General features: G+C 43.2%; 1 protein-coding gene across 1 annotated transcript; it reads left to right on the top strand.

Moving 5' to 3' along the window:
- Positions 1-24,964, top strand: PLEK (pleckstrin). Its single transcript, XM_022597234.3, has 9 exons — positions 1-131; positions 9,731-9,886; positions 10,135-10,316; positions 12,157-12,248; positions 15,422-15,606; positions 17,240-17,344; positions 20,919-21,002; positions 21,848-21,917; positions 23,254-24,964. The coding sequence occupies exons 1-9, from the start codon at positions 90-92 to the stop codon at positions 23,388-23,390; spliced, it is 1,053 nt and encodes a 350-aa protein (XP_022452942.1). The 5' UTR covers positions 1-89; the 3' UTR covers positions 23,391-24,964.
- The last annotated feature ends 390 nt before the right edge of the window (positions 24,965-25,354 follow it).

Raw genomic sequence — 25,354 nt, 5'->3', positions numbered from 1 at the left:
CAGCCCACAACGGCCCCAGCTCTCAGAGGAGGACGAGCTCCTGAGGCGACTTCTGTGGGGGGACTCGGCCATCTCTTTGTCTGTCCGACATGGAACCAAAGCGGATCAGGGAGGGCTACCTTGTGAAGAGGGTAAGCAAAGTGCCACCTGCAAGGGTGTCCCTGGAGATAGGGTGGGGGAGGATTGGAGTCCAGCTTTGCACTCTTTACCTGCTGAAACTATTGGGCTGAAACAGGAGAGCATCGCAGCCTGTAGAAGGTCGGAGTGGTGCGGAGAAGCCAGTACGTGTTCCATTGCCTTCTGGTTCTTAAAAGTGAATGAATCCAGCTCAGGCGTCAGCACAGCTTGATTTTGTGGGGCTGAGAATTCCAGACGACAGGGTCTGGAAATCCTTCAGGATCTAAAGCATCCTTTTCAAGAGTCACACATGTGTGTTATGCTAGAAGACTGAAACTCTTCTTCTATAGAGGTTACTAGGAGAAACTATTCATTTGTTATTTAAATTCTTCTTCCCCTCTTTTTTTTTTGGAAAAGAGGAAGAAGAAAATATTAAAGATGAGCGGATATAATGATACAGTAATGGTAGCTTATTCATCCTTTTTTTATTGGACTGAAATCTCTTCACTCACAGTTCTTAGTGAATTTGTATAACGTGCTGTTAAGGTGGTAGGTAGATGCACCATTTTAAAGATTAGAAAACAGAGACACAAGTTTACTCAAAAATGCTTGGTTTCACTGGTGTGGCATCAGGAAATTGAATTTCGTTAGCACTGCTGGTTTTTCTCCTGATGGTGGGTGTATGCTGTGTCACTGTGATACTCCCCAAGAGGGTGAGTTCACACATAGGGCTCGTTGGCATCCTGTGGACAACACCTATATGAACATGTAACTCACAGTCACCCAAGTGAGTTCAGGGCGTTAGAAGTGAACTGAACTCAGTACGTTCCAGTTTTTAATTGAATGAGAGCATAATGGGACTCTGTTTTAGGCCATCCACGGTTTAACATTTTAACCTGAAAATTCTACTAAGAGGAGGTTAAACTGCTCACATTGCTGCCTGATTCTGTTTTGATTTAAATCTGGAAGGGGCCTTAGACCGTCTGACCTCATTCCCTCATTTCCACAAGAGTAAGCTGAGACCCAGAAGCTGGGTGACTGCTCCAAGTCACATGGCTGTGACAGATTTGGGACCAGAAACTCACTCCTTGACTCCTGGCACTGAGCTCTGTCCAGTACACCGGGATTTTCATTGAGTAAATTCAATCTAAGTTAGGGTTTGTAATGTGTCTATGGTCGTGAGAGTTACGAGTAGATGCCAGAGAATAAATGAGCCCTCAGCTGGTATTCTTTCTAGCTAGCCATATTTTGAAACATCCTTTGGAAAAGACACATGTATATACACAGAGGTGTATGTAGACTCTTTGCAATAGGCACTAATACTCTCTTGAGAGCCAACAGTAATTAATGTTGACATTTCTTTCCTGGTCACTTAGGCTAGTATCCTGAGAAGAACAGGTGAATGGAAACATTTTCTGCAAAGGTTTTTTGTTTGTTTGTTTTTTTAAAAAAACAATTTAAGCATTTTGTAATTAAAATTGCTGTTATATTGTATACTTACATTTTAAACTCTATAAATTACAAATGATTAAAAGACTCAATCTCTAATAAGTGAATCTGCCCCACTAGAATATGACAATGAAAGAGTTAGGGTTGGCAAGCATATGGACTTAAATTAACAAATTTTTAAATCACTGAGGGTAATTCTCTCAGATCATAGCCTGTAAAAGTCAGTCTAGAAAAAGTACCTAGAAAAAAACATGGTGAAATTTCATATTTATTTTTCCAGTTTATATCTCCCATAATTTTCCTGTCTACAATTTACATCTTCATACTTTTTGCATTTTTCTCTGGGGCCTTTTGAACACTCTCTGTTATAATGTGTTAGGATTCTCTAATTTGTTATTTTAAAGAAATGCTTGATTCAGAGATTCCCTTTGTCAGCTGCAGAACTGAAGTCAGAATTTCCCAGTAAGGTGCTAAACTTCCTAACTTCTTTAGACGTCATTCTTTTTTCTTTCAGGTACTTCATATACATGGGTTAAAAAGTATTTGTCAGGAACCTAGCACACAGTAGATGGTACCTAAGTCACAATGATTATTAATATCAGTATTGCTATATACTTCAGTAGATAGGCAGTCCTCTCCTAGACGCTATTGGTCATATGCCCTGCTTCCTGGATTGGTTGCCAAGTTAATAGTGAAGAAAAGAGCATGAAGATCTTTCTCTGACAAGGCTGGGAGATGCCTTGACTATAGTCATTGATGTTAAAGCACGACAGGCGATAATATATGTCTCCGTCGGTTCACCTTTTCTTCTTACGCAGTTTAAGATATCTGGGTGGTAATAGAGAATATATTTCTCCTTATTCTTGTTTTATGAAATAATTTTATTGGATATAAAGATGTTTTGGGTGGAAAAAATATAACATTAGAATATGCTAGTACAAGGATTTTGTCGTACAAGGATTTTGTCAAGTCAGTAATCTTGGGGTCGGTAGTCAATGGTATCGACTATATAATGTTTCTGCTTTTCTTCTGTGCAAGATAACTGTCCACATTTCACAGTTCAGGTTTCCTCCTTTGCCTCCCTCCTGAGATCTTTAAATAGGGTTGATGGTTAAGAGCAGGAGGGAAAATACATGATTCTGTCATTTTGCAGCTTTTTCATTCTAAAGAAGACCCAGATTTTCTTGCCTCAAAGTCTTGCCACTTTGACTTCAAAAAAAGAGCACTTAGAGCCTGCCATGTAGCAGCTAGCCACTGTATGAACTCCATCTCATTCAATCCTATCCACCCTATACCCTTATCCCCATCTTACAGATGAGAAACTGAGGCTCAGAGAGAATAAGTGGCTTGCCGGTAAGAGGACAACCTGGGATTCAAACCCAGGCTTGCCCAACCACAAAGCCCACCATCTCGTTGATCCCAGGCAGCCTTCTGAAAAGCAGGCTTCCCAAGCCAGCAAAAGGGAGGTGAGATGAACTTTGCAGAGCCAGAGTGGGGCCTGGACAAACTGTACTGTGGGCAAGAGTGTGTGTGGTGACCTCAACCTCCCTTTTCCTCTGATTAGGGGGTTACTTCCAGCCAATAAACATATTTTGGAGGTCCTTGAAAATATACTACTGATTTGGATATGTTTATAATCATAGCTTAAAAAAAGAGAGAGGAGCAGGTTACACGCAACCAATAACCTAGACTCCACCAAGTCACGTCACCAACCAGTCTCATTCCTAGAGGTTTATGCAGCCAACTTTCATTTCTATGACAACAGCCAGCATGTTGAGTGGCAGGACTGACCCAAGGAGTGTATTAGGAATTTAGGTGGCCTGTGAGGCTGGGGGAAAGCATAGGAATCGGGGTGGTGAGAAAGAGAAGGACAAGAGGCTTGGTCAGGAAAGAAAAGGGCTGCAAAAAAGCTGGTTCTGATAGAAGGAGGAAAGCCTGGGGCAAAACAGAGAGCAGGACTCAGGGGTCTCTGCCCAGCAATTCTTTCAAACGGCTACCTTGTCTTCCAGACACCATGAAATAATCCCTCTTGATTTGCACACATTGATTCATTGTCATCAGAGTAGCCAACATATGTAGAGCTTACCCTGCAGCAGGGACAGATCTAAGCATTTAATGCATTAATGCAATATATATATATATATATATATATATATATATATGTATATAGTGGGTACAACTATTACCCTTACTTTACAGGGGAGGAAAGTAAGGTACAGAGAGGCAAAGGGCCTTGCCTAAGGTCACACAGCTATTCAGTGGCCGAGATTGACTGGAACCCAGCAGTGTGGTCCCAGTGTCACAGAGAGCTGTGCCTAACCGTGTTATACGTGGCCCTCATGGGCTCAGATTGCAGTGATTTTCTTTTCCAAAGCACTGTTGTTGTGATGCGTGGTGCCCAGGAGAACCTTAGGCCAGAATGACTTCATAGTATTGCCTACAAAACTGTGTCATCTTATCTGCCTATATGGTTACCATCTTTTGAGCACCCACTACAAGCTAGGCATAGTGATCAGCCCTTTAAGTGTATTATCTTATTTAATCTTTAGAACAATGGGAAATTGGTAGTATTATTACTTTCATTTGATAAGTGAGGAGACTAAGTTTTGGAAAAATGAAGTAGCTTGCCTAAGGTCACACAGCTTAGAAGAGGCAAAGTTGAAATTTGAACCGAAATCCCTCAGGCTCCAGAAATCATGCTGTTAGACACTTTGTGTGATTTTTCTATTGCTAACCTAATATGTTTTTATTGAGAAATTGTCCAACCTGGAAGAATTTTTTTATGTAAAAAATATTCTACTGAACAGATTCGTTTCCTTGCCTTCAAAGTATTTAAACTGGCACAAAATGACCATTGATCGGGTCACAAGTGATGTCATAGATCAGGTTGGCCAACTAGATGAAGCAATTTATGATGTAGCAGAAATGAGGACTTCATAGAAGCAACACCACCTTAAAATAACATGTCCCATGAGTGTGGGAGAAGAGATGATACTCACAGTTCTGCTTTAGTTCAATATGTCGTTTTGACCATCATATAGTTTTCCTTTAAATTCTAGCTATATGTCAACATAGGAAAAGAGAAGTTTGAAGAAAAGGAGAAGTGAAAGGAGGTGTCTTCACTTGGTGGGAGATGTCTGGGAGGGGCTCGACACCACAATCAAGCTGTCCCCTCCCTCGGCAATGAGTCATGGCTTCTTTCTGTGAAGCCACACATGTGCAGGAAGGCCTGTCTCAGTTTGTGCATTCATCACACCGCCCTGGAGTTGCAGGTCAAGGTCACTCTCTCCCCTGTTAGATTGTGAACATCTTGAGAGCAAAGATGGCGTCTTGTTCATGTTTATACCCCAACACCCAGGCCAGTGTCTGAAGCATGGGAGCTGCTTTATCTATCATTATTTGTAGAGAAACCAAAAAAATCTCGGGGGTTCATATTATAGTAACTTAAAAAAATAATTTCTAATGGGGTCATTTTTAGATATTCATGTTAAATATGTTTTTGAGGGTTTTTTTTTTTTTTTGCAGTTTTGTTTCGTTTTTGCTTGCAGGTGAAGCCCAAGTGTTCAGATGAAGGCAAGGGCACCTGGAATTGGAAGACTAAAGGCATAATAGTAATAACACGTTTTTAGAACAGATGTGTAGAATCTGAGGATTGAAAGGAATGTAACATATTTTGATAAGCATTTAATTGAACTTCTCATCTGTGGCCTGAATTTCTTTTACTACTCTGTTCACAAGCGTGCTAGAAGACCTCTTGTGCCAGGGAACTCACTAATTTAACTTTCTCCCTTAAGTTATGCAGCAAAATGTTTTTTTCTGAAACTTTTACCTACTGAGACTTCAAAACAATCGAAATGTTTCACACCCTTGAAGACAGTCCTTATCTACCCTGCCTGTCCCTTTCTGGGCTAAAACCTACCAGTTCCAACAATTTCCCCAAGAGAGATGCCATCCTGTCACTCTCTTTTGAACAGGCTTCACTTTAGCTGTAGCTTTGAGGTTTCCTGAGGTCAAGTTCATTCTCCAGGTGCAACCACAAGTACAGAATTACAGGGACTAGATAGTATTTATTGGGTGCTCCCTATGTTCTGGATATTGCCCTAAGCAATGTTCGTGGATTATTTTATTTAATCTCCCAATCATCCTAAGAAATAGGTGGTAGCATTATCCTCATTTGCCAGATGTAGAAAATGAGGTTTAGGGGCTTCCCTGGTGGCGCAGTGGTTGAGAGTCCGCCTGCCGATGCAGGGGACACGGGTTCGTGCCCCGGTCCGGGAAGATCCCACATGCCGCGGAGAGGCTGAGCCCGTGAGCCATGGCCGCTGAGCCTGCGCGTCCGGAGCCTGTGCTCCGCAACGGGAGAGGCCACAACAGTGAGAGGCCCGCGTACCGCAAAAAAAAAAAAAAAAAAAAAAGCCTGGGCCACCCAGCTCCATGGTCACCTACCGGTGATGCTCCATTTAAAGTTACAACGTTACTTTCCTATGCTTCTATTTATATAGCCTACAAATGACTTTAGTTATTTTGATAGCCCACATCAAACTGCTGACCAATAGAGCTCCATTTTTTTTCCCCACGCGCCCATTTTCCCAAATCTTCACCAATACATTTTATAAATCTTTTTAAAAAAAGTATTGAAGAATAAGTTTATATTTTGTTTAATTTGCATTTGTTTAAATGCTGTTGAAGCAGTACATTTTTATGTTTATTGGACGCAAGCATTTCTTCTTTTGAGAATTGGCTGTTTCTATTGTTTGTCCGTTTAAAAAAAATTGAGAGGGTTTGTATATTTCTTATTAATTCTAAAGGGTTAAAAAATATATTAAGGATATTAACCTTTAATTATATGATACTATATTATAAATATTCATACCTTTTAATTTGCTTTTCAGTTGTTCAGGGTTTTTTTTGTTGTTGTTTGTTCATTTGTTTTTTTACTGTACAGAAATTCAATTTTTTTAAGTGGTCAAATATCTTGAGCTTTAAGAGTTCTTCTTTTGGTATCATGCAATGTCAGACTCTTATGCACTAAACTAACCACTTCCATGATGATGTACAGTGACTCACTTGGAAACTTTAAATTTGACTCAACATTTAAAACCTGCCCATTCTGAAAATGTAATTGTATAGGTTTTGGCCTATAATGGAAGAAAGCAGGCCTATGCCACATATATATTTACTTACATATATAAACCTTATATATTTATAGTATCATAAAACATATTATTATATAGGATCATATTATGATGTGATTTACAATTTAGATATGTTTTATGATTTTATGTACACACATATACACATCTATGAGGTTATATATATATAGCTGGCTAAGTGGCCTAAAAATTGATTTATATTCAAGAATGGCTCAGTGAGAACCAAAATGAAGATGGCGTCTAAGGGGAAATGGAAAGAACATAAAATTAGGAATCAGGAGGCCTGGATGCTAATCTCAGTCCCACATTAACTGGTCAGGTGTACTAGGCCCAGTCACTTAAAGTGGCCTCAGCTTTCTTACGTGTGTGATGAGGATGTTGGTAGATGATCCTAAATGCCTTTCTAGCATGGGCAGTCCGTGATCACACTTCTGGGTTTGCTCTTGGGTGAGCACCAAGAAGGTTAAGGACAGAGAAGGGTAAATATAGCGGTCATGGAGAGGAGGTGCTGTCAGGTTATCCAGGGAGAAGCCAGCAGGTGCAGAGGAGAGAGATGACCCAGAATTCCATCATCCTAACCTAACTAACCACTACCAAGACTGGAACAAAGTCCCACTTTATAAACTGTCCGATTTCCCTTGTTTTACCGAGTATCAGCCTCCTTAATGGGCATAATGCCCCTGAATCCCAAATGATACATCCTCCACCCAGTGAGCTGTCAGACCCTGAGGCTACATTTGAATTAGTAAAGCACAAACTCATTTTGAATAGTTGGCTCCGGAGTAGTTTTATTTTATTTATTTTTTATTTATTTATTTATTTTTGCGGTACGCGGGCCTCTCACTGTTGCGGCCTCTCCCGCTGCAGAGCACAGGCTCTGGACGCGCAGGCTCAGCGACCATGGCTTACGGGCCCAGCCGCTCCGCGGCATGTGGGACCTTCCCGGACCGGGGCACGAACCCGTGTCCCCTGCATCGGCAGGAGGACTCTCAACCACTGCGCCACCAGGGAAGCCCGGGAGTAGTTTTATTTTAATGGTCTACGGAAGGAATGTAGTGCTGGCTGACGTCTCCTAATTTTATCCCGGTTCCAAGGTCAAAAGCCCTGAGTGACGCTGGCAGTCATAAATCTTTGATAGGTTGGAAGTGGAATATAGAATTTGAGACTTGAAAGGCATTTCAGCAGTCATCTAGTCCAATTTCTATATTTCCCTAAAAGCACATCCCAAATTTTAGTATGTAGTAGTATCATGTGTTGTTCATTTATTTATTAATTTTTCCCAATTATTTTGAACATTTTCAAATCCACAGAGAAGTGGAGAAAATAGTATGACTACCTATACACTCTTTCCCTAGGTTTATGAATTGTTAACACATGGCTACATTTGTCTTATCTCTGTATTTCTATATAAATATACACACATATTTTTATGCTGAGATATTTGAGAATAAGTCAGCTTATCATGCTCCCTCATGCCTAAATATGTCAAAATATATCTTCTAAGAATTAGAACGTTCTCCACAGTTTTCCAAATTGGATGTACCATTTTACACTCCTGCCAGCCATGTATGGGAGTTCCAGTTATGTCCTTGCCAAGTCTTGCTCTTCTCAAGCTTTCAAAATTTTAGATGCTCTAGTGGGTGTGCAGAGGTATTTCATTGTGGTTTTAATCTGCATTTCCCTGATGGATAATGACGTTAAACACTTTTTCAGAGGTTTTTTTTTTTAATGTAGTGCCTCTTCCAGTCTTTTGCCCATTAAAAAAAATAGATTATTTGTATTTTTTCTTATTGGTTTGCAGGAACTCTTTATATTATGAGTTTCTCTCTGATAGATGTAAAACAGAAGGACATTTGATTGAAATTATTTCATGTGTTGGCATAGTGTCTGACCTTGCCCATTTTTTCAAAAAGGGAAGTAATTCAGTGCTAGCATGAATAATTATTCTGTATGTTCAGAAAAGAGATAGTGTGTATTAATTTAACACTTTTTTTTTCAGTAACTAAAACAAAGGAAACACTTGGACAAGCAAAATGATAGTCCCACAAGTATTTATCTTCTTTGCATAAATAGTCTTCCTTTTGGGAAACTGGACCTTTATATAGAGGCTCTTTGCATTTTAAGATAACCAGCAGGATCTTCTGGGAACTGGGTGATAATCCCATTTTGTGGTAGTCATGACAGGGTGACATCGTGGGGTCAAAGATAAGAGGCATAGAACCCTGTTCTCTTCCTTTTCCAAAACCCTCCCAAAATATAGATAAAAAAGAGAGACTTCCTTGATGTAGTCAGAATGGTTATCTGTTGATAAAGGGACAGTTGGCATTAACCCAAACTGAAAACTTTTAAAGTAAGGATACTCCTAAAGGCTACACTGACATGACAGTATCATGCTGGCATTAGAGACGGTTCTGCAGGTGATTTTCATACCTCTTAGCCATGCCTGTACACAAGGCTGTGCTCTGAGTTTCTTCCTGATGTTCATATCCAGATAAAATCTGACTACACCAAGGGATGGAAGTAACTGCAGCTAGCATGCCACCATTTATGGCACACGCTATTGATGGTGGCATTTTTCCAGTGAGTCCAGCTTCAGGCATCCTCTACTCTTCAGTCTGAGTCGGCACTTGAGGTAGAATCTATTTGCCATCCCTAAGTTGAATGGAACACAATGGGCAGGGTTGGGAGAAAATAAGCCCCAGATAGTCAACCTGAAATGTACAAGAAGGAGAGTTGAGAGTCACACCCTATTCTCTTGGTAATGGCCCAGGAGAGGCTTATGGTCTAATTATAGATGTGTATATATTTTATCTTAAAACTTTTTTTTAAAAGTTCCAGCAGAATGGTATTCCCCTTGTCCCCTGAAGGCTGCTTTCCTAGCAGCCTGGTCACACAAATGTGGGTCGCCTGTGTCCACACTGGCCAAAGCTAGGCTATTTATCAAGCCCTTTGCCACCTATAGAAGAGTTTTAGAAAACATCATTACCCAGCTCTTTCTGTTGTCATTACAGGGGAGCATGTTCAACACCTGGAAACCCATGTGGGTTGTATTGTTAGAAGACGGAGTTGAATTCTATAAGAAGAAAAGTGATAACAGCCCCAAAGGAATGATTCCCCTGAAAGGAAGCACTCTGACTAGCCCTTGCCAGGACTTTGGCAAAAGGATGGTGAGTTGATGTCGTTAACCACCATGAATACCTTGTCAGGGGCTGACCCTTGAGACCATGCATAGCCTGCAATGTGAATGGAGCTTCCTGGGCCAGTCCCTCTCCACACCACCCACCCTCTACCCTGGGCATTTGGGTCTTTCTTGGCCAAGCACTTCCAGAACAGGGTTGGCTCCACTGCTGTACTTCATAAGAGACCTCAGCCCCTTGAAAGGAGTCATTCCTAATGGGATGTGTTTTGATTTCAGTTTGTGTTTAAGATCACTACGACCAAACAGCAGGACCACTTCTTCCAGGCAGCCTTCCTGGAGGAGAGAGATGGCTGGGTTCGGGACATCAAGAAGGCCATTAAATGCATTGAAGGAGGTCAGAAGTTTGCCAGGAAATCTACCAGGAGGTCCATCCGACTGCCAGAAACCATTGACTTAGGGTGATTTTCTTTTTTTAAAAATTATATTTTTTAACATCTTTATTTGAGTATAATTGCTTTACAATGTTGTGTCAGTTTCTGCTGTATAACAAAGTGAATCAGCTATACATATACATATATCCCCATATCTCCTCCCTCTTGCATCTCCCTCCCACCCTCCCTATCCCACCCCTCTAGGTGGTCTCAAAGCACCGAGCTGATCTTCCTGTGCTCTGCGGCTGCTTCCCACTAGCTATCTATTTTACGTTTGGTAGTGTATATATGTCCATGCCGCTCTCTCACTTCATTCCATAGGGTGATTTTCTATGTTTGCTTCCCTTCACTCTTCCCTCCTCCCACCCTGCTTCTTGAGGAAATCTCACAACAGATCCTGCTCCAAGGCCTGCTTTGGTCACCTCTGAAGGCTGTATCCACCCTTCCAGGTCCTTAGTACTGGCACTTGGTATACTAAGATGTTTACCTGGGTCTGAAAGAGTGATTGTGGCTTCTCTAAGGTCTAGCAGCTGAGGAGAGGGGGCAGTGGAATTTAAGTTCCCTCATTTTGGGTAATCTTGGCAGAGAGAGAGATGGGGGATGGAGAGAGAGAGAAAGAGAGAGAGAGAGAGAGAGAGAGAGAGAGAGAGAGAGATGCATCATTGTATTTATGAAGTAGCCATAATAAATTACTCTTAAAAGAAAGCTTCAGGATCTATAGGTAGGTAGGAAAAGGCACGGGCTGTGTGTCCTAGTAGGTAAGGTTTCAAGTTCAAGTTCACACATTCAGCAAGGGTGAACACCTCTCCTAGCAGGAAGCCGTTTGTGCCTTGGCCTAGATTAATGACCTCTGATGTTGACTGGCCTGGAATTGCAGGTGATGGTTGTTGCCTAAAGGTTGATATCACATGAGCCCCTTTCTCTAGGAGTCTTTTTACTTTTTGCTGGTTTTTGCTTTTATGTGGAACATATCCTGTAACAGGAGCCCTGCCAGGAAGAATTCCATATTGGCTACTTAAATTCCATATTGGTTTACAAAATGGGTGAGGGGAGTCCTTAGGAGGGGACTGAAAAAAGTCCTCTGCATGCCTCCTGCAGGACGTAGCAGGTCACAGGAGTCTGACGAAATTTGTGCATTGAGCATAGAGAGAATGAGCACTTTCTCTCACCAAGAAAGCTTTTTGGTAAAGACCCAAGAGGAGTTGCCTAGTCTAGCTGTAGCTGCTGGGTGGGGTGGTCAAGTGACCACATTTCTAACCACAGCTGTCAGAGCTAAGTGCAAATGATGCTTGTGCTATGTGGAGCCACGAGATCCATGAAAGTGGCCTTGGGTTTTGTTGCTTGCAATCTCTCTGATAAGGCTATCTTTAGTTGATTACTTCAAGGACAAAAATGAGAATGTCTCACTGTTTTGCTTTATCTCCTAATTTTTAGGATAAAGGGATAAGCTTAGTCAAGACATTCACTTTCTGGGAGGCAAATGTCTATACCAGATGATCTCTTGTAGGACACAAAGAAATGGGACATGAGGATTGAGCCCCAAGAACATTTCATCTTTGGCACCTAACTGGGGGCAACTCTCCATCTCAGACACTAAAAATTAAACCAGCAGAGTTTAGTGAATTTAAGAGACGTTAAGTACCTTCCCAGTGCATTTTGCTGAATGTTGCTCAGGCCACAAAGTTATGCGATCATGAACTCTGCCCTCTAATGATGTGCTTATGATCTACTGGAGAGATTAGGCTCAGGGTTCACCTGGGGAGGGGGAGGCTTGTACTCAGGAGCAGCCCCTTCGAGGCGGCGAATCTCAGAGAGGACTGGCCATTCTGAAAACCTCTTACTCATCCATGTGTTTTCATCTGTGCAGTGCCTTGTATTTGTCCATGAAAGACACTGAAAAAGGAGTAAAAGAGCTGAACCTAGAGAAGGACAAGAAGATTTTCAATCACTGCTTCACAGGTAAAAGGCCTTGTGAGTCTGAAGTGGGGCTTCTGGGGCAGGCGGTATGGAGGCCTCGCTCAGCCTCACATGTGGGTGATGGATGTAGAGCATGGGGGCGGGGAGTGGGGTCATGGAGTGCAGGCTGGTGGACATGATCATTGAACTTCCCCAGCGTGGAAGGAGAAAGAAGGGTGAAACAAAACTTTGTCGTTCAAGATAAAAATCTCAGAAGTTCCAGCTATATCAATCAAAGGGTCATATTTTGTTTTCCAATAAATGGCAGGATGTTGAAATAGACACAGAGGTGAATAAGGTGATAAACAGGAATCAAGATACCCAATGTAAAATTTAGGTGGCAACATTCGGGATGTCTGAGGCTGCACAGGGTGAGGCATTATGTATTATGGGTTTAGGGAGGTGGTGTAGTGGTTTAAAACATGTTCTTTGGAGGCAGACTTCCTTGGTTCAAATTCTAGCTCTTCAGCCTACTGGCTGTAAAAGCTTAGGCCAACAATTTAGCCTCTCTGTGCTTCACTTTCCTTGTCTATCAAATAGGGATAATCGTAGTGCACCTACATGAAGGCTTGCTGTAACTGTAATGTGTTTAGAATACACGCTAAGTACTATATGGTACAAGCTCTCAATGCAGTTATTATGATTAAGGAGTCACACGTCTGCACAGACAATCAATTCTGTGTTCAGAAAAGAGAAAGAACTCAGGGGTAGTTGGGATGAATAGAAGGTGGTACCTAAATTCTACTCTGGAAGACGGGTAGAGTTTCTTTAAGTGTTTGTGGGAAGGAATTCTGATGAGGGCAGTTAGGCTGAGCAGATGGTGAGGACAAAGTTATGGGGCTGAGATTTCCAGAATATTCATCAGGGAAAGAAAATGACCAGCCTGGTAGGACTGATGGTTCCTTAGGGGAAAAAAATGAGAAGTACAGTTCGGGACTAGGTTGTCAGATGTCAGACATGGCTGACTTATGGTGGCAATAGAGGTCAAGAGAGGAAAACACTGAGAAGATACAACAGATGGAATCTGAAGGGCTGTCCAATCAATAGATAATGCGCAAAAAACGGTAGAGGTCAAGGTTAGGAATGTGGAGGATAAAGGGTGTGATCTGGGGTAATGGGGGGAGGGGGTGGGTAGTATCCCAGGGGAATTCAGCCTCAGAGAGTCAAGGCAGTAGCCCATTAGCATGAGAAAAGCCAGGGTTGAGATTTGGAATCCAGATACCAAGAATAAGGCAGGGCCCTAACTCAAGTAGGACTGAGGTCGCTAAGACAAAGCCTCTGGAAAAAGAAACCAAGGGGAAGTTCTGATATAGATCTGGGCACAAGGTCCAGGTCAGACTTATTTCCTGTGAAATGTCTTACTGAGTCCCAGAGTACTGGGCTTGAACTACTTAAGTTCTCTCCACTGAAGGTCAGACCAGATTCTAGAAATTCAGGTGGCTTGAGCCTTCATGTGGGACTCGGGCGGTCTCAGCAGAGAGACAAGTCTGTGGCAGAGACTGGGGCTCAGGCACTGGCGACATGTGATGGAGGACCTTGAATGTCAGGTGATGGGGAGATTAGACTGAAATTGTCTTTCGAGCTTCGGCATGCCTAGCTGAACACATATGGAATCTAGGATTAGAATACTTAAGTGAAGGCCCATTGCAGGTGTAACTCGGGCCTAAGGTCACTTAAACCCTCTGAGTCTTAATTTTCTCATTCTTAAAAGAGGTCTGTAATTACCGCCCTACCTCTTTTACAGGGTCACTACAAGGATTAAAGTCAGAAATGCAGTATTAATTAGTTTATCCTTCTAGAGAAAGAAAAGCGGGCAAAGCATTTTGTATATGAAATTCATGGAAGGCGCACTGATTAACTGCTTTCACTCTTGTTTCAAGGATGGCATATCCTACTGCTCTTGCTTTGATGACCTGGGACCTGTTATGTTGGCTCCCTGGTTGGCTACATTTGTACAGAATACATATGTGTGTGTGTGTGTGTGTGTGTGTGTATATATATATATGTATGTATGTATGTATAAAATGTTTGAAAGAAATTTGTTTTATTTATTTACTGATTTTTATTGAAATATAGTTGATTTACAATATTGTGTTAGTTTCAGGTGTACAGCACAGTGATTCAGTTATACATACATATATATATATTCTTTTTCAGATTCTTTTCCCTTATAGGTCATTACAAAATATTGGGTATAGTGCCCTGTGCTATGTGGTAGGACTTTGTTGGTTGTACAGAATCTTTTTCATAAAATGTTTCATTATAACCTGCTAATAATCCAGTTGATGGCTCCTTGCAATCCTCTCTTGAGGCAGAAGGCTGTTTGAATGGCTTCTCAAGGTCTCTGCTAGACCCTTGTCTAAGGTGTGACATTCGGTGCAAGGGACATCGTCAAATTCAAATTTAGGACGTACACGTACTGTCATGGTCTTCTCTGCTTAAAAACTTGCAATAGCTCTTCACTGCCCAATATCTTAACGTACCATCAAAGCTCTCCCCACTCACACTGGGCCTTCCTCTCTCTCTCTTGTCATTGTTTGCCTTCTTTCCACCAACTCCTCCCCCCACCGACCAGAGGGGCTGCTTCATGCCTGTGTGAGTCTGTTCACACTGCAGCTCCCTCAGCCCCTGCTGGTTCCTCTCGGCCCCTGCCTGAGTAGATGCTTGGCAAGCATCCAGTCAGTGTCACTTCCTCTGTGAAACTTTTCCTGATGGCGCGCACACGGTAGCCCTGCCCCCACCCACCCCTCCGCGCCTTCCTGCAGATTTGACCCAGCAGCTTCCTGTATCCATCCACAGCAAAGCACTTGTCACAATACTTATCACGCAGATCCCCTTTTTAGATTCTCTGAGGAAGCCTCCCCAGTACCCATCACAGAACTTAGCTCCTAGCAGAAGTTCTAGGTCATTAATGGAATAAATGAGTGGGTTAGTAAAAATCATTTCTTTATGCACGCCTTGTTCCTTGAGGAACATGTAGATGTTTTTCAAAACATTTTACATGGTTCCTTTTGTTTCCAGGTATCTGTCCCATGGATTTCATTTTTCCTTCTTGGAGTAACAGGGAAGATGAGACAAGCCCAACACTTGGGTCATCCGGAGCTCTCCAGGGGCAACTGTCAGTGGCTTGTTCTTTGGTAAAGAGAGCTAACATTCCCTCTGATGGTCCCATCCAGGTAACTGTGTCATCGACTGGCTGGTTTCCAATAAATCTGTTCGGAATCGCCAGGAGGGCCTGGTGATAGCCTCCTCCTTGCTCAACGAAGGGTACCTGCAGCCTGCTGGAGACCTCTCCAAATACGCAGTGGACGGAACTGCTGAGAACCCTTTCCTCGACAACCCCGACGCCTTCTACTACTTTGTGAGTGAGAGAGCTCCCCACCTACTCCTCCTGGCTTGGGGGCCGCTCTGGGTGGGTTCTGGGTTGGTCTCAGTTCATATCCGCCGTGAAAGAAAGAGCCCAGCCCTACAGCGTTGATCCATGTCCCTGACTTGACAGCTGTCCCCCTCCACCATGCCTGTCACATCCAGTGAGATTGTTTAAAGGAAAATATTGTTCACTTGAATAGTTTTCTTTATTTACTTTTAAAAATTTGCTATATCTATTCTTATTCTAAGCAAGAATTCTTTTATAAAAACTTATTAGGCCCAGGGGCTTCCCTGGTGGCGCAGTGGTTGAGAGTCCGCCTGCCGATGCAGGGGACACGGTTCGTGCCCCGGTCCCGGAGGATCCCACATGCCGCGGAGCGGCTGGGCCCGTGAGCCATGGCCGCTGAGCCTGCGCGTCCGGAGCCTGTGCTTTGCAGCGGGAGAGGCCACAATAGTGAGAGGCCCGTGTACCGCAAAACAAAAAAAAAACCAAAAAAAACCAAAAACTTATTAGGCCCAAGTACATGAAAGGAGATACAGTAGTGGAAAGAAAAATAACAGGCAAAAATTATGGCCCTCTGGGAGCTTCCTTTCTAGAGGGAGATGTGTAAAATCACAGTGGGCCAGTTTTATATTTCCAAATAAACATTAAAATATGTGACTCAATACAAAATGTGTTCATCCAGGTTCCTTCCCCCTGCACCATGAGTCTCCCCGGTGGCATGCTTACCACAGATTGGGAAACTGTATTGCACAATACGGACTTAATCTTGGGTTACATGAGAAATCTGGCAAAGTGGATTTCTAGGGGGATTTTGGCAATTTCGTTTCTATTTGGGGTCAGAGCACAGAAGTAAGGAAGCTGCTTATAAAAATGAAGTGACTGTCACAGAGAGAGTTTCATTTCACTTTGGGGAAGTTCCCCTGTCAGAATTTTTTTTTTTTTTCAGAATTTTGATCTGGTTGTTTATAGCCATTTAAATGTGGGACTCTAAAAATACCCAGCACAGTGGCTCCTCTTCCTCTGTGTGATTCATTGCTCTCTTATAGCTGAGCAAGGCCCAGTCCCCTCCTGACCTCAGAGGATGTGGCTGGACACGTGCTCTTGGTCTTCTCAAAGTGGAGGAGCTGAGTGGCAGAGGGCGTCATGGAGATTGTGTCGTGTGCACAGTGTCTTATAAACTAGCCAACTCCGCTTTCAGGGATTTGGCCATAAGGTCCCAAGAGAAGAAAGGCTTTGAAAAAAGATGTGCTGAGCTAGACTTCCAATATAGCTTGGGGAACCCAAGAAAATGAAAGGATATTGATAAAAACCACACTTGAGCGGAGACAAGAGAGCATCTAGCAACAAGCAATAAGCATCTAGATGGGACTTTCCTGGCAGTCCAGTGGTTAAGACTCTGAGCTTCCACTGCAGGGGGCACCGGTTCAATCCCTGATCAGGAAACTAAGATCCCACATGCCACGCTGCAAGGCCAAACCCAGAAACTTTAAAGTTCAGGTTGGAAGAAACCAATAAACCACAGGGGGAAGGAGTGGCTGGAGGGGAGAGGGAGATGGAGATGGTATAAGTAGCAATATGCCTAAGACTGGGAAAATAAACTTGCTCTTTGGTTCCCCAATAGCCAGACAGTGGGTTCTTCTGTGAAGAGAATTCTAGTGATGATGATGTGATTCTGAAAGAAGAGTTCAGAGGGGTCGTTATCAAGCAGGGATGTTTACTGAAGCAGGTGAGTGGTCACTACTCTTCCATTCTAACCTTTCTCCCTTACCAAGTCCTTTGTATTCTAAATCACCAGATGGTATCTTGTTTGTTTGGTCAATAGTCAATTAGAAAATGACACCCACCTAGTGAAAGATAGATGGATAGTCAAGTAGATGATCAAAGTGGCATTAGGTCAGGAGGACTGAGGCAGACAGGGCAGAAGCACCATAAAATAGGGAAATTCGGGACGTCCCTGACAGTCCAGTGGTTAAGACTCCACGCTTCCACCGCAGGAGGTGTGGGTTTGATCCCTGGTTGGGGAGCTAAGATCCCACATGCTGTGCGGTGCAGCCAAAAAAAAATAAAAATAAATAAATAAAATAGGGAAATTCTTCTTCTATCAATGTTTCAAGAAAATGCTGACCCTTTCATTAGCTGGAGGATATCAGCTGGCTAAGAGATGCCTTCAAAAGACAGGGATGTTTCATGGTGAAAGTACTTCCATTGGCCTATCCCTCCTCCCTGCAAAGTAACCAGGAAATAGGAACAGGCCATACCCAGAAGAGGAATATCATAAACCACTGAGGGCACGGAAGTACCATTTCAGACTGTGGGTAGGTCACGGTGAGACCAAATCCAGACCAGCTCTGCAAGAGCAGCAGCAGACAAAGGTCAAATCTGCTCAGAGGGTATAGACTCAGTAATTACCAGGTGTCCACCAGTACTGGCCACTGTCAGTCTGGCAGGCAGGGGCTGGGGTGAGCTGAAGAGCTCTGGTTAGTTACCAGGCTCCAAGGCACGGGATGCCAAGAGGTAAGAGAACACAAGGGCTGGAGCTGAGTGAAGAACTCAGGGCCAGCACCTCTACAGGAAAATATGTGAATATTCAGGGTGAAACAACTGAGGCTAGTGTATGTTGTCGAGAAGCCAAAGCTGCTTTTTAAGGCCAAGGTCTTGCCCTCGTGGCTGTGCCGTGAGCTGTCTTAAAGGCACTTCTCAGTACGTAACAGAGAATCTGGTTGCCATAAGGAGATTTCCATGCATTGTCTACAGGTCCCGTGGGACTGAGAGATTTGACTTATAATAGGACCCTGAACTTCCAGGGTGAAGAGAGAAGAACCAAAGTTGAACGTATATTTATACTTAAAAAGGAGAACGTTGATATGGATTTTGAGTTTCACTAGGGGAAGTAGGGCATTAGTGTGGAAAACTTACTTTCACATCAGGTTTTGAGAGAACGAGGTCCTAGGGAATAATACAGCCATGGTTTAGAAAGGATTCTAGACTATTCTAATAACTTTTATGACAGGGTGCTCACTGACTAAAGGACGAGCATAGGAGCAGGGCCAGCCTTATACAGGGAAGGATCTGGCAGCTGCCCATAGGCAGAGCTTGTCCATCACCTGATTTCTCATTTGTTCTGACAGACGTTCCTACGTTATCTGGCTCTTTCATTACAGGTGCTGAAAGGTGGCTGTTAAAGCAGGAATCACTTGGGGGGGCGGAATTTCATTGTTTCCTTTTTGTTGATGTCTTCTATAATTCTATATTGTTATCAGCCATGAAGGACTTTTCTTGAGTTAGTTGATCTGACAAGCCTTAATTTAGAGCGGAGCCCTGAGGAAACTGAACATGAAGGTTGAAAAGGGGTAGACAAAGTCCCAGCTGGACTGGACTTGTGTATCTGTGGATCTGGAGGAAATGGCGTGGGGCAGAAGCCTTAGTGTCCTCAGCCCGTGGGCAGCATCAGCTAAGGCAAAGAGCAGGCACTCATAACAAGAATTCTAGAAACTGACGCTTTACAAAAGCCATTCTGTATGTGATACTGCAGATAGAAATATTCTCTGTTCTCCCATATGACTCTACAGCGTTCCTCGCTCCATGCTTCAGGCAAGTAAAAGGTTCTTTGGAGCTGAGCTCCTTGACCAGACGACCTGCCAAATAACTTAGACCCATTCCTGAAAGCTCTCTTTAGACTCTTCTGACCTGGCATTATGAAGGAGACACAGTTTGCTAAAATCACAAACGTTTCATTGCTTTCTACACAAGCGCAGTGAAAAATTTTGGAAAATTTGTATATGTGCCTCTTAGCATGTGGTGCTTCAGAAATAGCAGACAATATTCTTCATATTGGCAAGATAGAAACTATATATTTTCTAATCTAATTTTTTTAGCTTCTGGAGTTGTCATTTGAATTTACTGTGGGAAATCATAGAATCAGGTTTAACATAACATTTTAAACAACTGCTATCAGCTAATCGAAATAACTGGGTAATTCAAGGCAATTACAAACAGATATGAAGGGGCTCCCGTGTGCCAGGTGCTGGGCATGGGAGAAACAAAGATAAACAGACACAAATCCTGCCTCAGAACCCACAGTCTAGACAATGTCAATGTTTAATTCTATGGGGTAGGGCCAAGTCCTATTCTTCATCATGTCTGTCACAACCACTATTGCTTCCAATTTCCATTGCTGCTACCCATTGTTAGTCCCTAATGATTTTATGCCAGGATTGTTGCAATCATTTCTTGATGATCTTCTTATTACCATATTATCTTACCCCTGGCTTATCTTTAACCTAGCCAGCTGGTCCATCCTGTATGTTGTCACCATATTAATCTTCCTAAAATGTCACTGTAATCTTTTTGCTTCCAACTCAAAAGCCACCAATGACAATACCCCCATGTTTCATTTTTTACTGTTTGCTTCCACTTTTCCAAACCTGCCTCTGCCGTTCCTCATGAGCCCTGCCTTCTAGCCTGACTGGTCTTACTCATCAGGGTCTGAATATGCCTTGGACATTCCCACCGCTGCTTTTTCTATTGTCAGTGGTCTTCCCACCCACCTCTTTCTCACCTATATAACTCCTGTGTATCCCACGTGGATAAATGTAGGTTTTTATGAGGCTCTCTTTGACATCCCAAACCCACAATTACATACCCTTCATTTAAATCCTTTGAAACCAGGACCTACTGTAGAGCACAGGGAACTAATACTCAGTATCTTGTGATAACCTCTAATGGAAAAGAATCTAAAAAAGAACGTGTATGTGTGTGTACATAACTGAATCAATTTGCTGTATACCTGAAACTAACACAACATTGTAAATCAACTGTATTTCAGTAAAAATTTTAAAAACCCCAAAAACCAAAAAAAAAATCCCAAATTAAGTTTCCAAATAATAATAAATATTTAAAAAATCCTTTGAAACTCATTACCTATACATGTTATTTGATTTGGACATTTGCTATTTTATATTTCCACATAGGTTATAAACTCTTGGAAGCACAGGGCCATGTCTTAAATCTCTTGATAGCGCCCCGTTACCTAACACGGTACGCTGTACATAGCACTGTCTTATATAATGCTAAATCTGTAAGACAATCTTAGAAATAACTTAATCCATGGTTTAATAACATCTATCTACTGCTATCTCTCTGACAAAGGTCTGGGCTGTAGCCTGGTTTCTCCTGGAGTTAGGATTTCATCTTTATTTTTTTCTTATTTCAACTCAACAAGATTTATCACGTAGGTACTAGGGGTACTGACTGATGTGAAGAACTCATCCTTTCCTTTTCTGTGTTGATCTTGGATACAGGGGCATAGGCGGAAGAACTGGAAAGTGAGGAAATTCATTCTGAGAGAAGACCCTGCGTATCTGCACTACTATGACCCTGCTGGGGTGAGAGGCTGTGCTCGATAAACCCATCTCACTAGAAACCTCTGCTGCTTCTGTCCACTGGGCTTCCCAGGCCCCTTTCTGCTCTGCCGAAGCCCCTTTCCTCTTCACGATCCCCTCTTCTTTTTCCTCACCGTCCTCTACCTTTTCCTACCCCTTCTTATTGCAAAGATCTGAGATCTTAGGCTTTGAGGCCAGCAGAATCGCAGGGATGGGAGAAAATATCACTATATGGTCATTTATTTGGTCAGCTCAACAGAATTTTCTTTGTTTGCCCCAATCTGATATTTTCAGAGGAACTCAACCAATCCAACACTGTGCTCTTGGCTTAATATGCAAAAAAGTGATAATCCCTCTTCTAGGCCTACTTCAGTGAAAACACTGTTTGAGTCCAGCCATTTGGGCTGTTGATTATTCAGAAGAGGGCTTTTTCCTCAATAAAATGAGCCATGTCTATCTGGGTCGGGTCCTCAGCCTCTGCTTGCAGTACAGGGCTCTTCGATTCCCTCCTGTGGAGGTTATACTACTATGTCTGTTGCCTGGGGCCAAAGGGCTCTGGAAACGTGTGGTCCTTCTCTCATGGGACGTGATGATTCAGCCTCACTGCCTTCTCTGCCTGCCACTTTCCTCCGGATGTGAAGCTCAGATTGACTTGTGTCTCCTCTTCCAGCTTCCACACCTCCCCGCTGTGTAAAGTGAGGGATGGAGGCTCCAGAAGGGGTTCTCTTTCATCTCTTTCTGCTCTTATCTACACCACAGTGAGTCTGTGTGGCTTTTGCACCAACAGGATAAAGTATACCCATACATTTTACTTTGGAAACATAACGAAGGACTCCTCTCTCCTTTAGGGAGAAGATCCCTTGGGAGCGATTCGCCTGAGAGGCTGTGTGGTGACCTCAGTGGAGAGCAACCCAGATGGTAAGAATGAATTTTTGTGGGAGAGAGGTGTGTCTACCCAGGCTCCCTTCCACACCTGGGCACCCTGAGTCAACAGCACTCACTCCATCACTCCCTCACTCAGGCATGAATGAATTTACTGTCTGAAAACTTTAGAGAGACCCAAAGCTATTCTCTCCCAATTGCTGCACTGGCTCTCTGGGCTTCGGGGACTTGGAGCGGTTTTGTGGATGCCTTGAATAAATCCTAGTGCAATGCTGAGAAAAATCCATCACCTCAGAACCGGCTTAGATGGAGACACTTGTTACCTCCTGATGCCTGAGACTGAGCCGTGACGTTCCTTAAAGGGCACCTTTTATAGACCAGGAAATACCCCACAACAAAAGGAACATTTGCGCCGTGAGGCAGTGTGGGGAGCAGGAACTGCTCCTGGGTTATAGTTAGGTCTAGGTTAGTTAGTGAGTGGCACAACTTTGTGTTGAGTAGCGTAATTAATCTGGGCTCTCCCGTCTCCTCCGAGAATGATGGAGTCGCACCAGATGACCCTTGGGTCCTGATCACAAGTCTATGATTTGGTGATGAAATGACCGTGTCTCCTCAGGTGTAGGGATGAGTGGTGTCAGTGGGAAGATGTGGTTCGGACATCCAGACCCTGGTTTCTCCTTGTCATTTTGGGTTTATGAGGTTATAGAGGCTGACAAGAAAACACTGCAGCTGCAAAAGCCGAGATTTTTACTATTCCTGGATCTGCTCACTCGCCTCTCCCCGTAGGGTCTTCCTTAGGGTTGGGGTGGACAGCGTGCTGCTTTGTGATCTGAGATGGATGTGTTTTAAGTCTTGTCACAGTACTGGAAAGTGTGCTGCCTTCCGACCTTTCAGCAAAGAGTCTCACTTAGCCCTTGATAAAAACCAGTTCAGGCTATACTGATGGCACTGGTGGTGAATCTGGGTTTTTTTTGATGTTTTAAAAAAATATATTGAGGTCAGCTCTTGGTTTATATTGTGAGTGGAGGAAAGATACTCACTGGACAGTATTACAGGGTAAAACACTATTTGTGTGCAAAAGTGAGAAATTTAGTTTGCTTATAAACTATAAAATGTTTCTCCTTGAATGTTTTACTTCTTAAACACACATACACACACAAGCACAAAATCATACTACATACCTGTATATATAAGCACTATATAGATAATCATATAATGAATATGTATGATCATACAGTGATAGTAAGTTTGAGAATCACATATTTAAATTTTTTGGAACACTTGAAAAATGGGGACTTCATTGCTTGCAGAAGGAGGGTGAACTAGGGGCCATTCTGGTGCCCATGCCCACCGTCACTTTTTCTCTCACCAGGCAAGAAGAGTGAAGAAGAGAACCTCTTTGAGATCATCACGGCTGATGAAGTTCACTATTTCTTGCAAGCGGCCACCCCCAAGGAGCGTACCGAGTGGATCAAAGCCATCCAGGTGGCCTTCCGGACGGGGAAGTGAGGACACACCAGCGACCTGCACCACCCCGCTTCCCGAGGGAACCTCATGGATAAGCTCGGTCCAGGACCTGGCCACTTCTGCGACAGATCAATGAGAAAGGGCCCGGGGTGGGACATTGTCATCTTCGGGGGTCCTGAATGTAACTAACCACGTGCTGCGTGATGTTCGCCTACACCGACCGCATTGCTCACTGAAGCCTCTCTGCCACTCTCTGTGTCCCCCAGGCAGATATGACAAGCTGTGTGGCCTGGGGACATTGCTTACCCTCTCCAGGCCTCAGGTTCCTCCTCTGGAAAATGAAGGAGTTGAACTAGGAGAGCCCTGAGGTCCTCCCTAGCTTCAAAAGCCCCGCGATTCTAGTACCCATGGCAGTGCAGCCGGAGTCCCTCTGTGGCCTTCAGAACCTGAAACAACTCTTCCCTTTAAAACCGTTGCCCATCTGTACTAAGAGCACTAGGTACAAACCTCTTTTTTTCCCTTTTGCTGCCTTCTCTTGCTCTTGGCCACAAGATCATATATCACGGTCAAGGAGAACCCTCTTCCTTCCTTGCCCTACCCAGAAACTTCCTGAGAGCCAGCGCCGCAGTGGTGGCTTTAGCTTGAAGCCTTGTGACGACAGCCTGGAAAATTATGTCTTCTGAGAAAAAGACCCGAGGAAACCAGGGTCCTCTCCACGTCCTGAAGCTGCCCAAAGCAGACGTGTTCCACTCGCACTGGAGACTGATCTGACTCGGGGCTATCTTTGTCCCTTTCCAGAGCATTTCTCTACCATTTTTTCTAATTAGGAGCAGGAACTCCAAATCTGCAAGATTCTGTTTCATTTGAGTGTTTACAGAAAAAAGTGGCCAGAGGGGTTTTCTCTATGGGGTCTCTCCATGGGTGAAGGGGCTGGACAGCTGCCCGCCTGAAGTGTCCCCCCCAGCTCCAGAGGGTGGAGGGGCTGGATCACAGGCCAGCTGATTGGCTGATGAGTTTATACAAAGACAGCTCTGAAAGGACTTACACCTAGACAGCACGTGGAGGTGGCCGTCACATTGTGCCATGCCTTCAGTTCTTGAGTTAAAGATACTGTGGTTGTGCCTTAAAGCATATGCTTTAAGGACAAGCTGTCCGGTCTCCTGCTTGGCCTCTGAGGGGCCTCATGGACCCATCATCAGCCAGCGAGACCTGACCTAGATTCAAATTGGGTACGTGTTTTCAACCTTTGACCCCGTCCACCAACTGGTGATTCTAAACCAAAATTGAGAAGGAAATCTGGTATGTGGTGCAGGTGTATTTTCCAACTTCAGATTTTTAGTTTTAAGGCCCTAGTGAGGAAAGGAGAGTAGAAAATTCTTCCTGGTTTTATCAGCTCCTCTCTTTCCCTTCCCCAATTCTACACAATATCCTTGAAGCTATTCCTACCTCCAGATTGTTTTCTCAGTGGCCGAGAGATGAAAGACTACCTTTTCTCTGATTCTTTAGTAAACTGTATTAGAACATGCATAGTAGTTTTTCTATATTCAGTGTTAAAAGTATTTATTAATATGGAATCAGTTTTGAGTTTTGAAATAAATGTTACCATGTTTAGCGTCTTCTTGGTACCATGACTCTGATGTTTTGCCTGACATTAGTGACTCCCCCTTTTTACCACCTACTTTCCCTTACTGAGGATAACACCATCTGTCATCTCTCAAGTTATCCCAATGACTTTGCAATTTTTTAAAAAACAAAGTTAGTGTATTCTAGGGAGCAAGATTATAGGGAAAATAAAATATGGGGAAAATAAAGATAAGGCATAGGGAAAAGGAAGATATACAGACAGTATATCTTCCTATTCCCTAAGTCTTTATCAGTAATTTTAAATTTATGAGACCTTGATCATAATGTTTAGGCAAGCAAAAGAGTCTACAAATGGCCATTATTTTTAAGAATGCAGAAAATGATTTACATTAGAGGAAAAGAAGTTTCCCACTGAAATGTTG

Source organism: Delphinapterus leucas, chromosome 13 (assembly GCF_059928025.1).
Source record: "Delphinapterus leucas isolate spDelLeu-1000000601 "Yukka" chromosome 13, BTC_Dleu_Yukka2, whole genome shotgun sequence".
Taxonomy (NCBI): Eukaryota; Metazoa; Chordata; class Mammalia; order Artiodactyla; family Monodontidae; genus Delphinapterus; species Delphinapterus leucas.
This window is presented reverse-complemented; position numbering and strand designations above follow the sequence as displayed.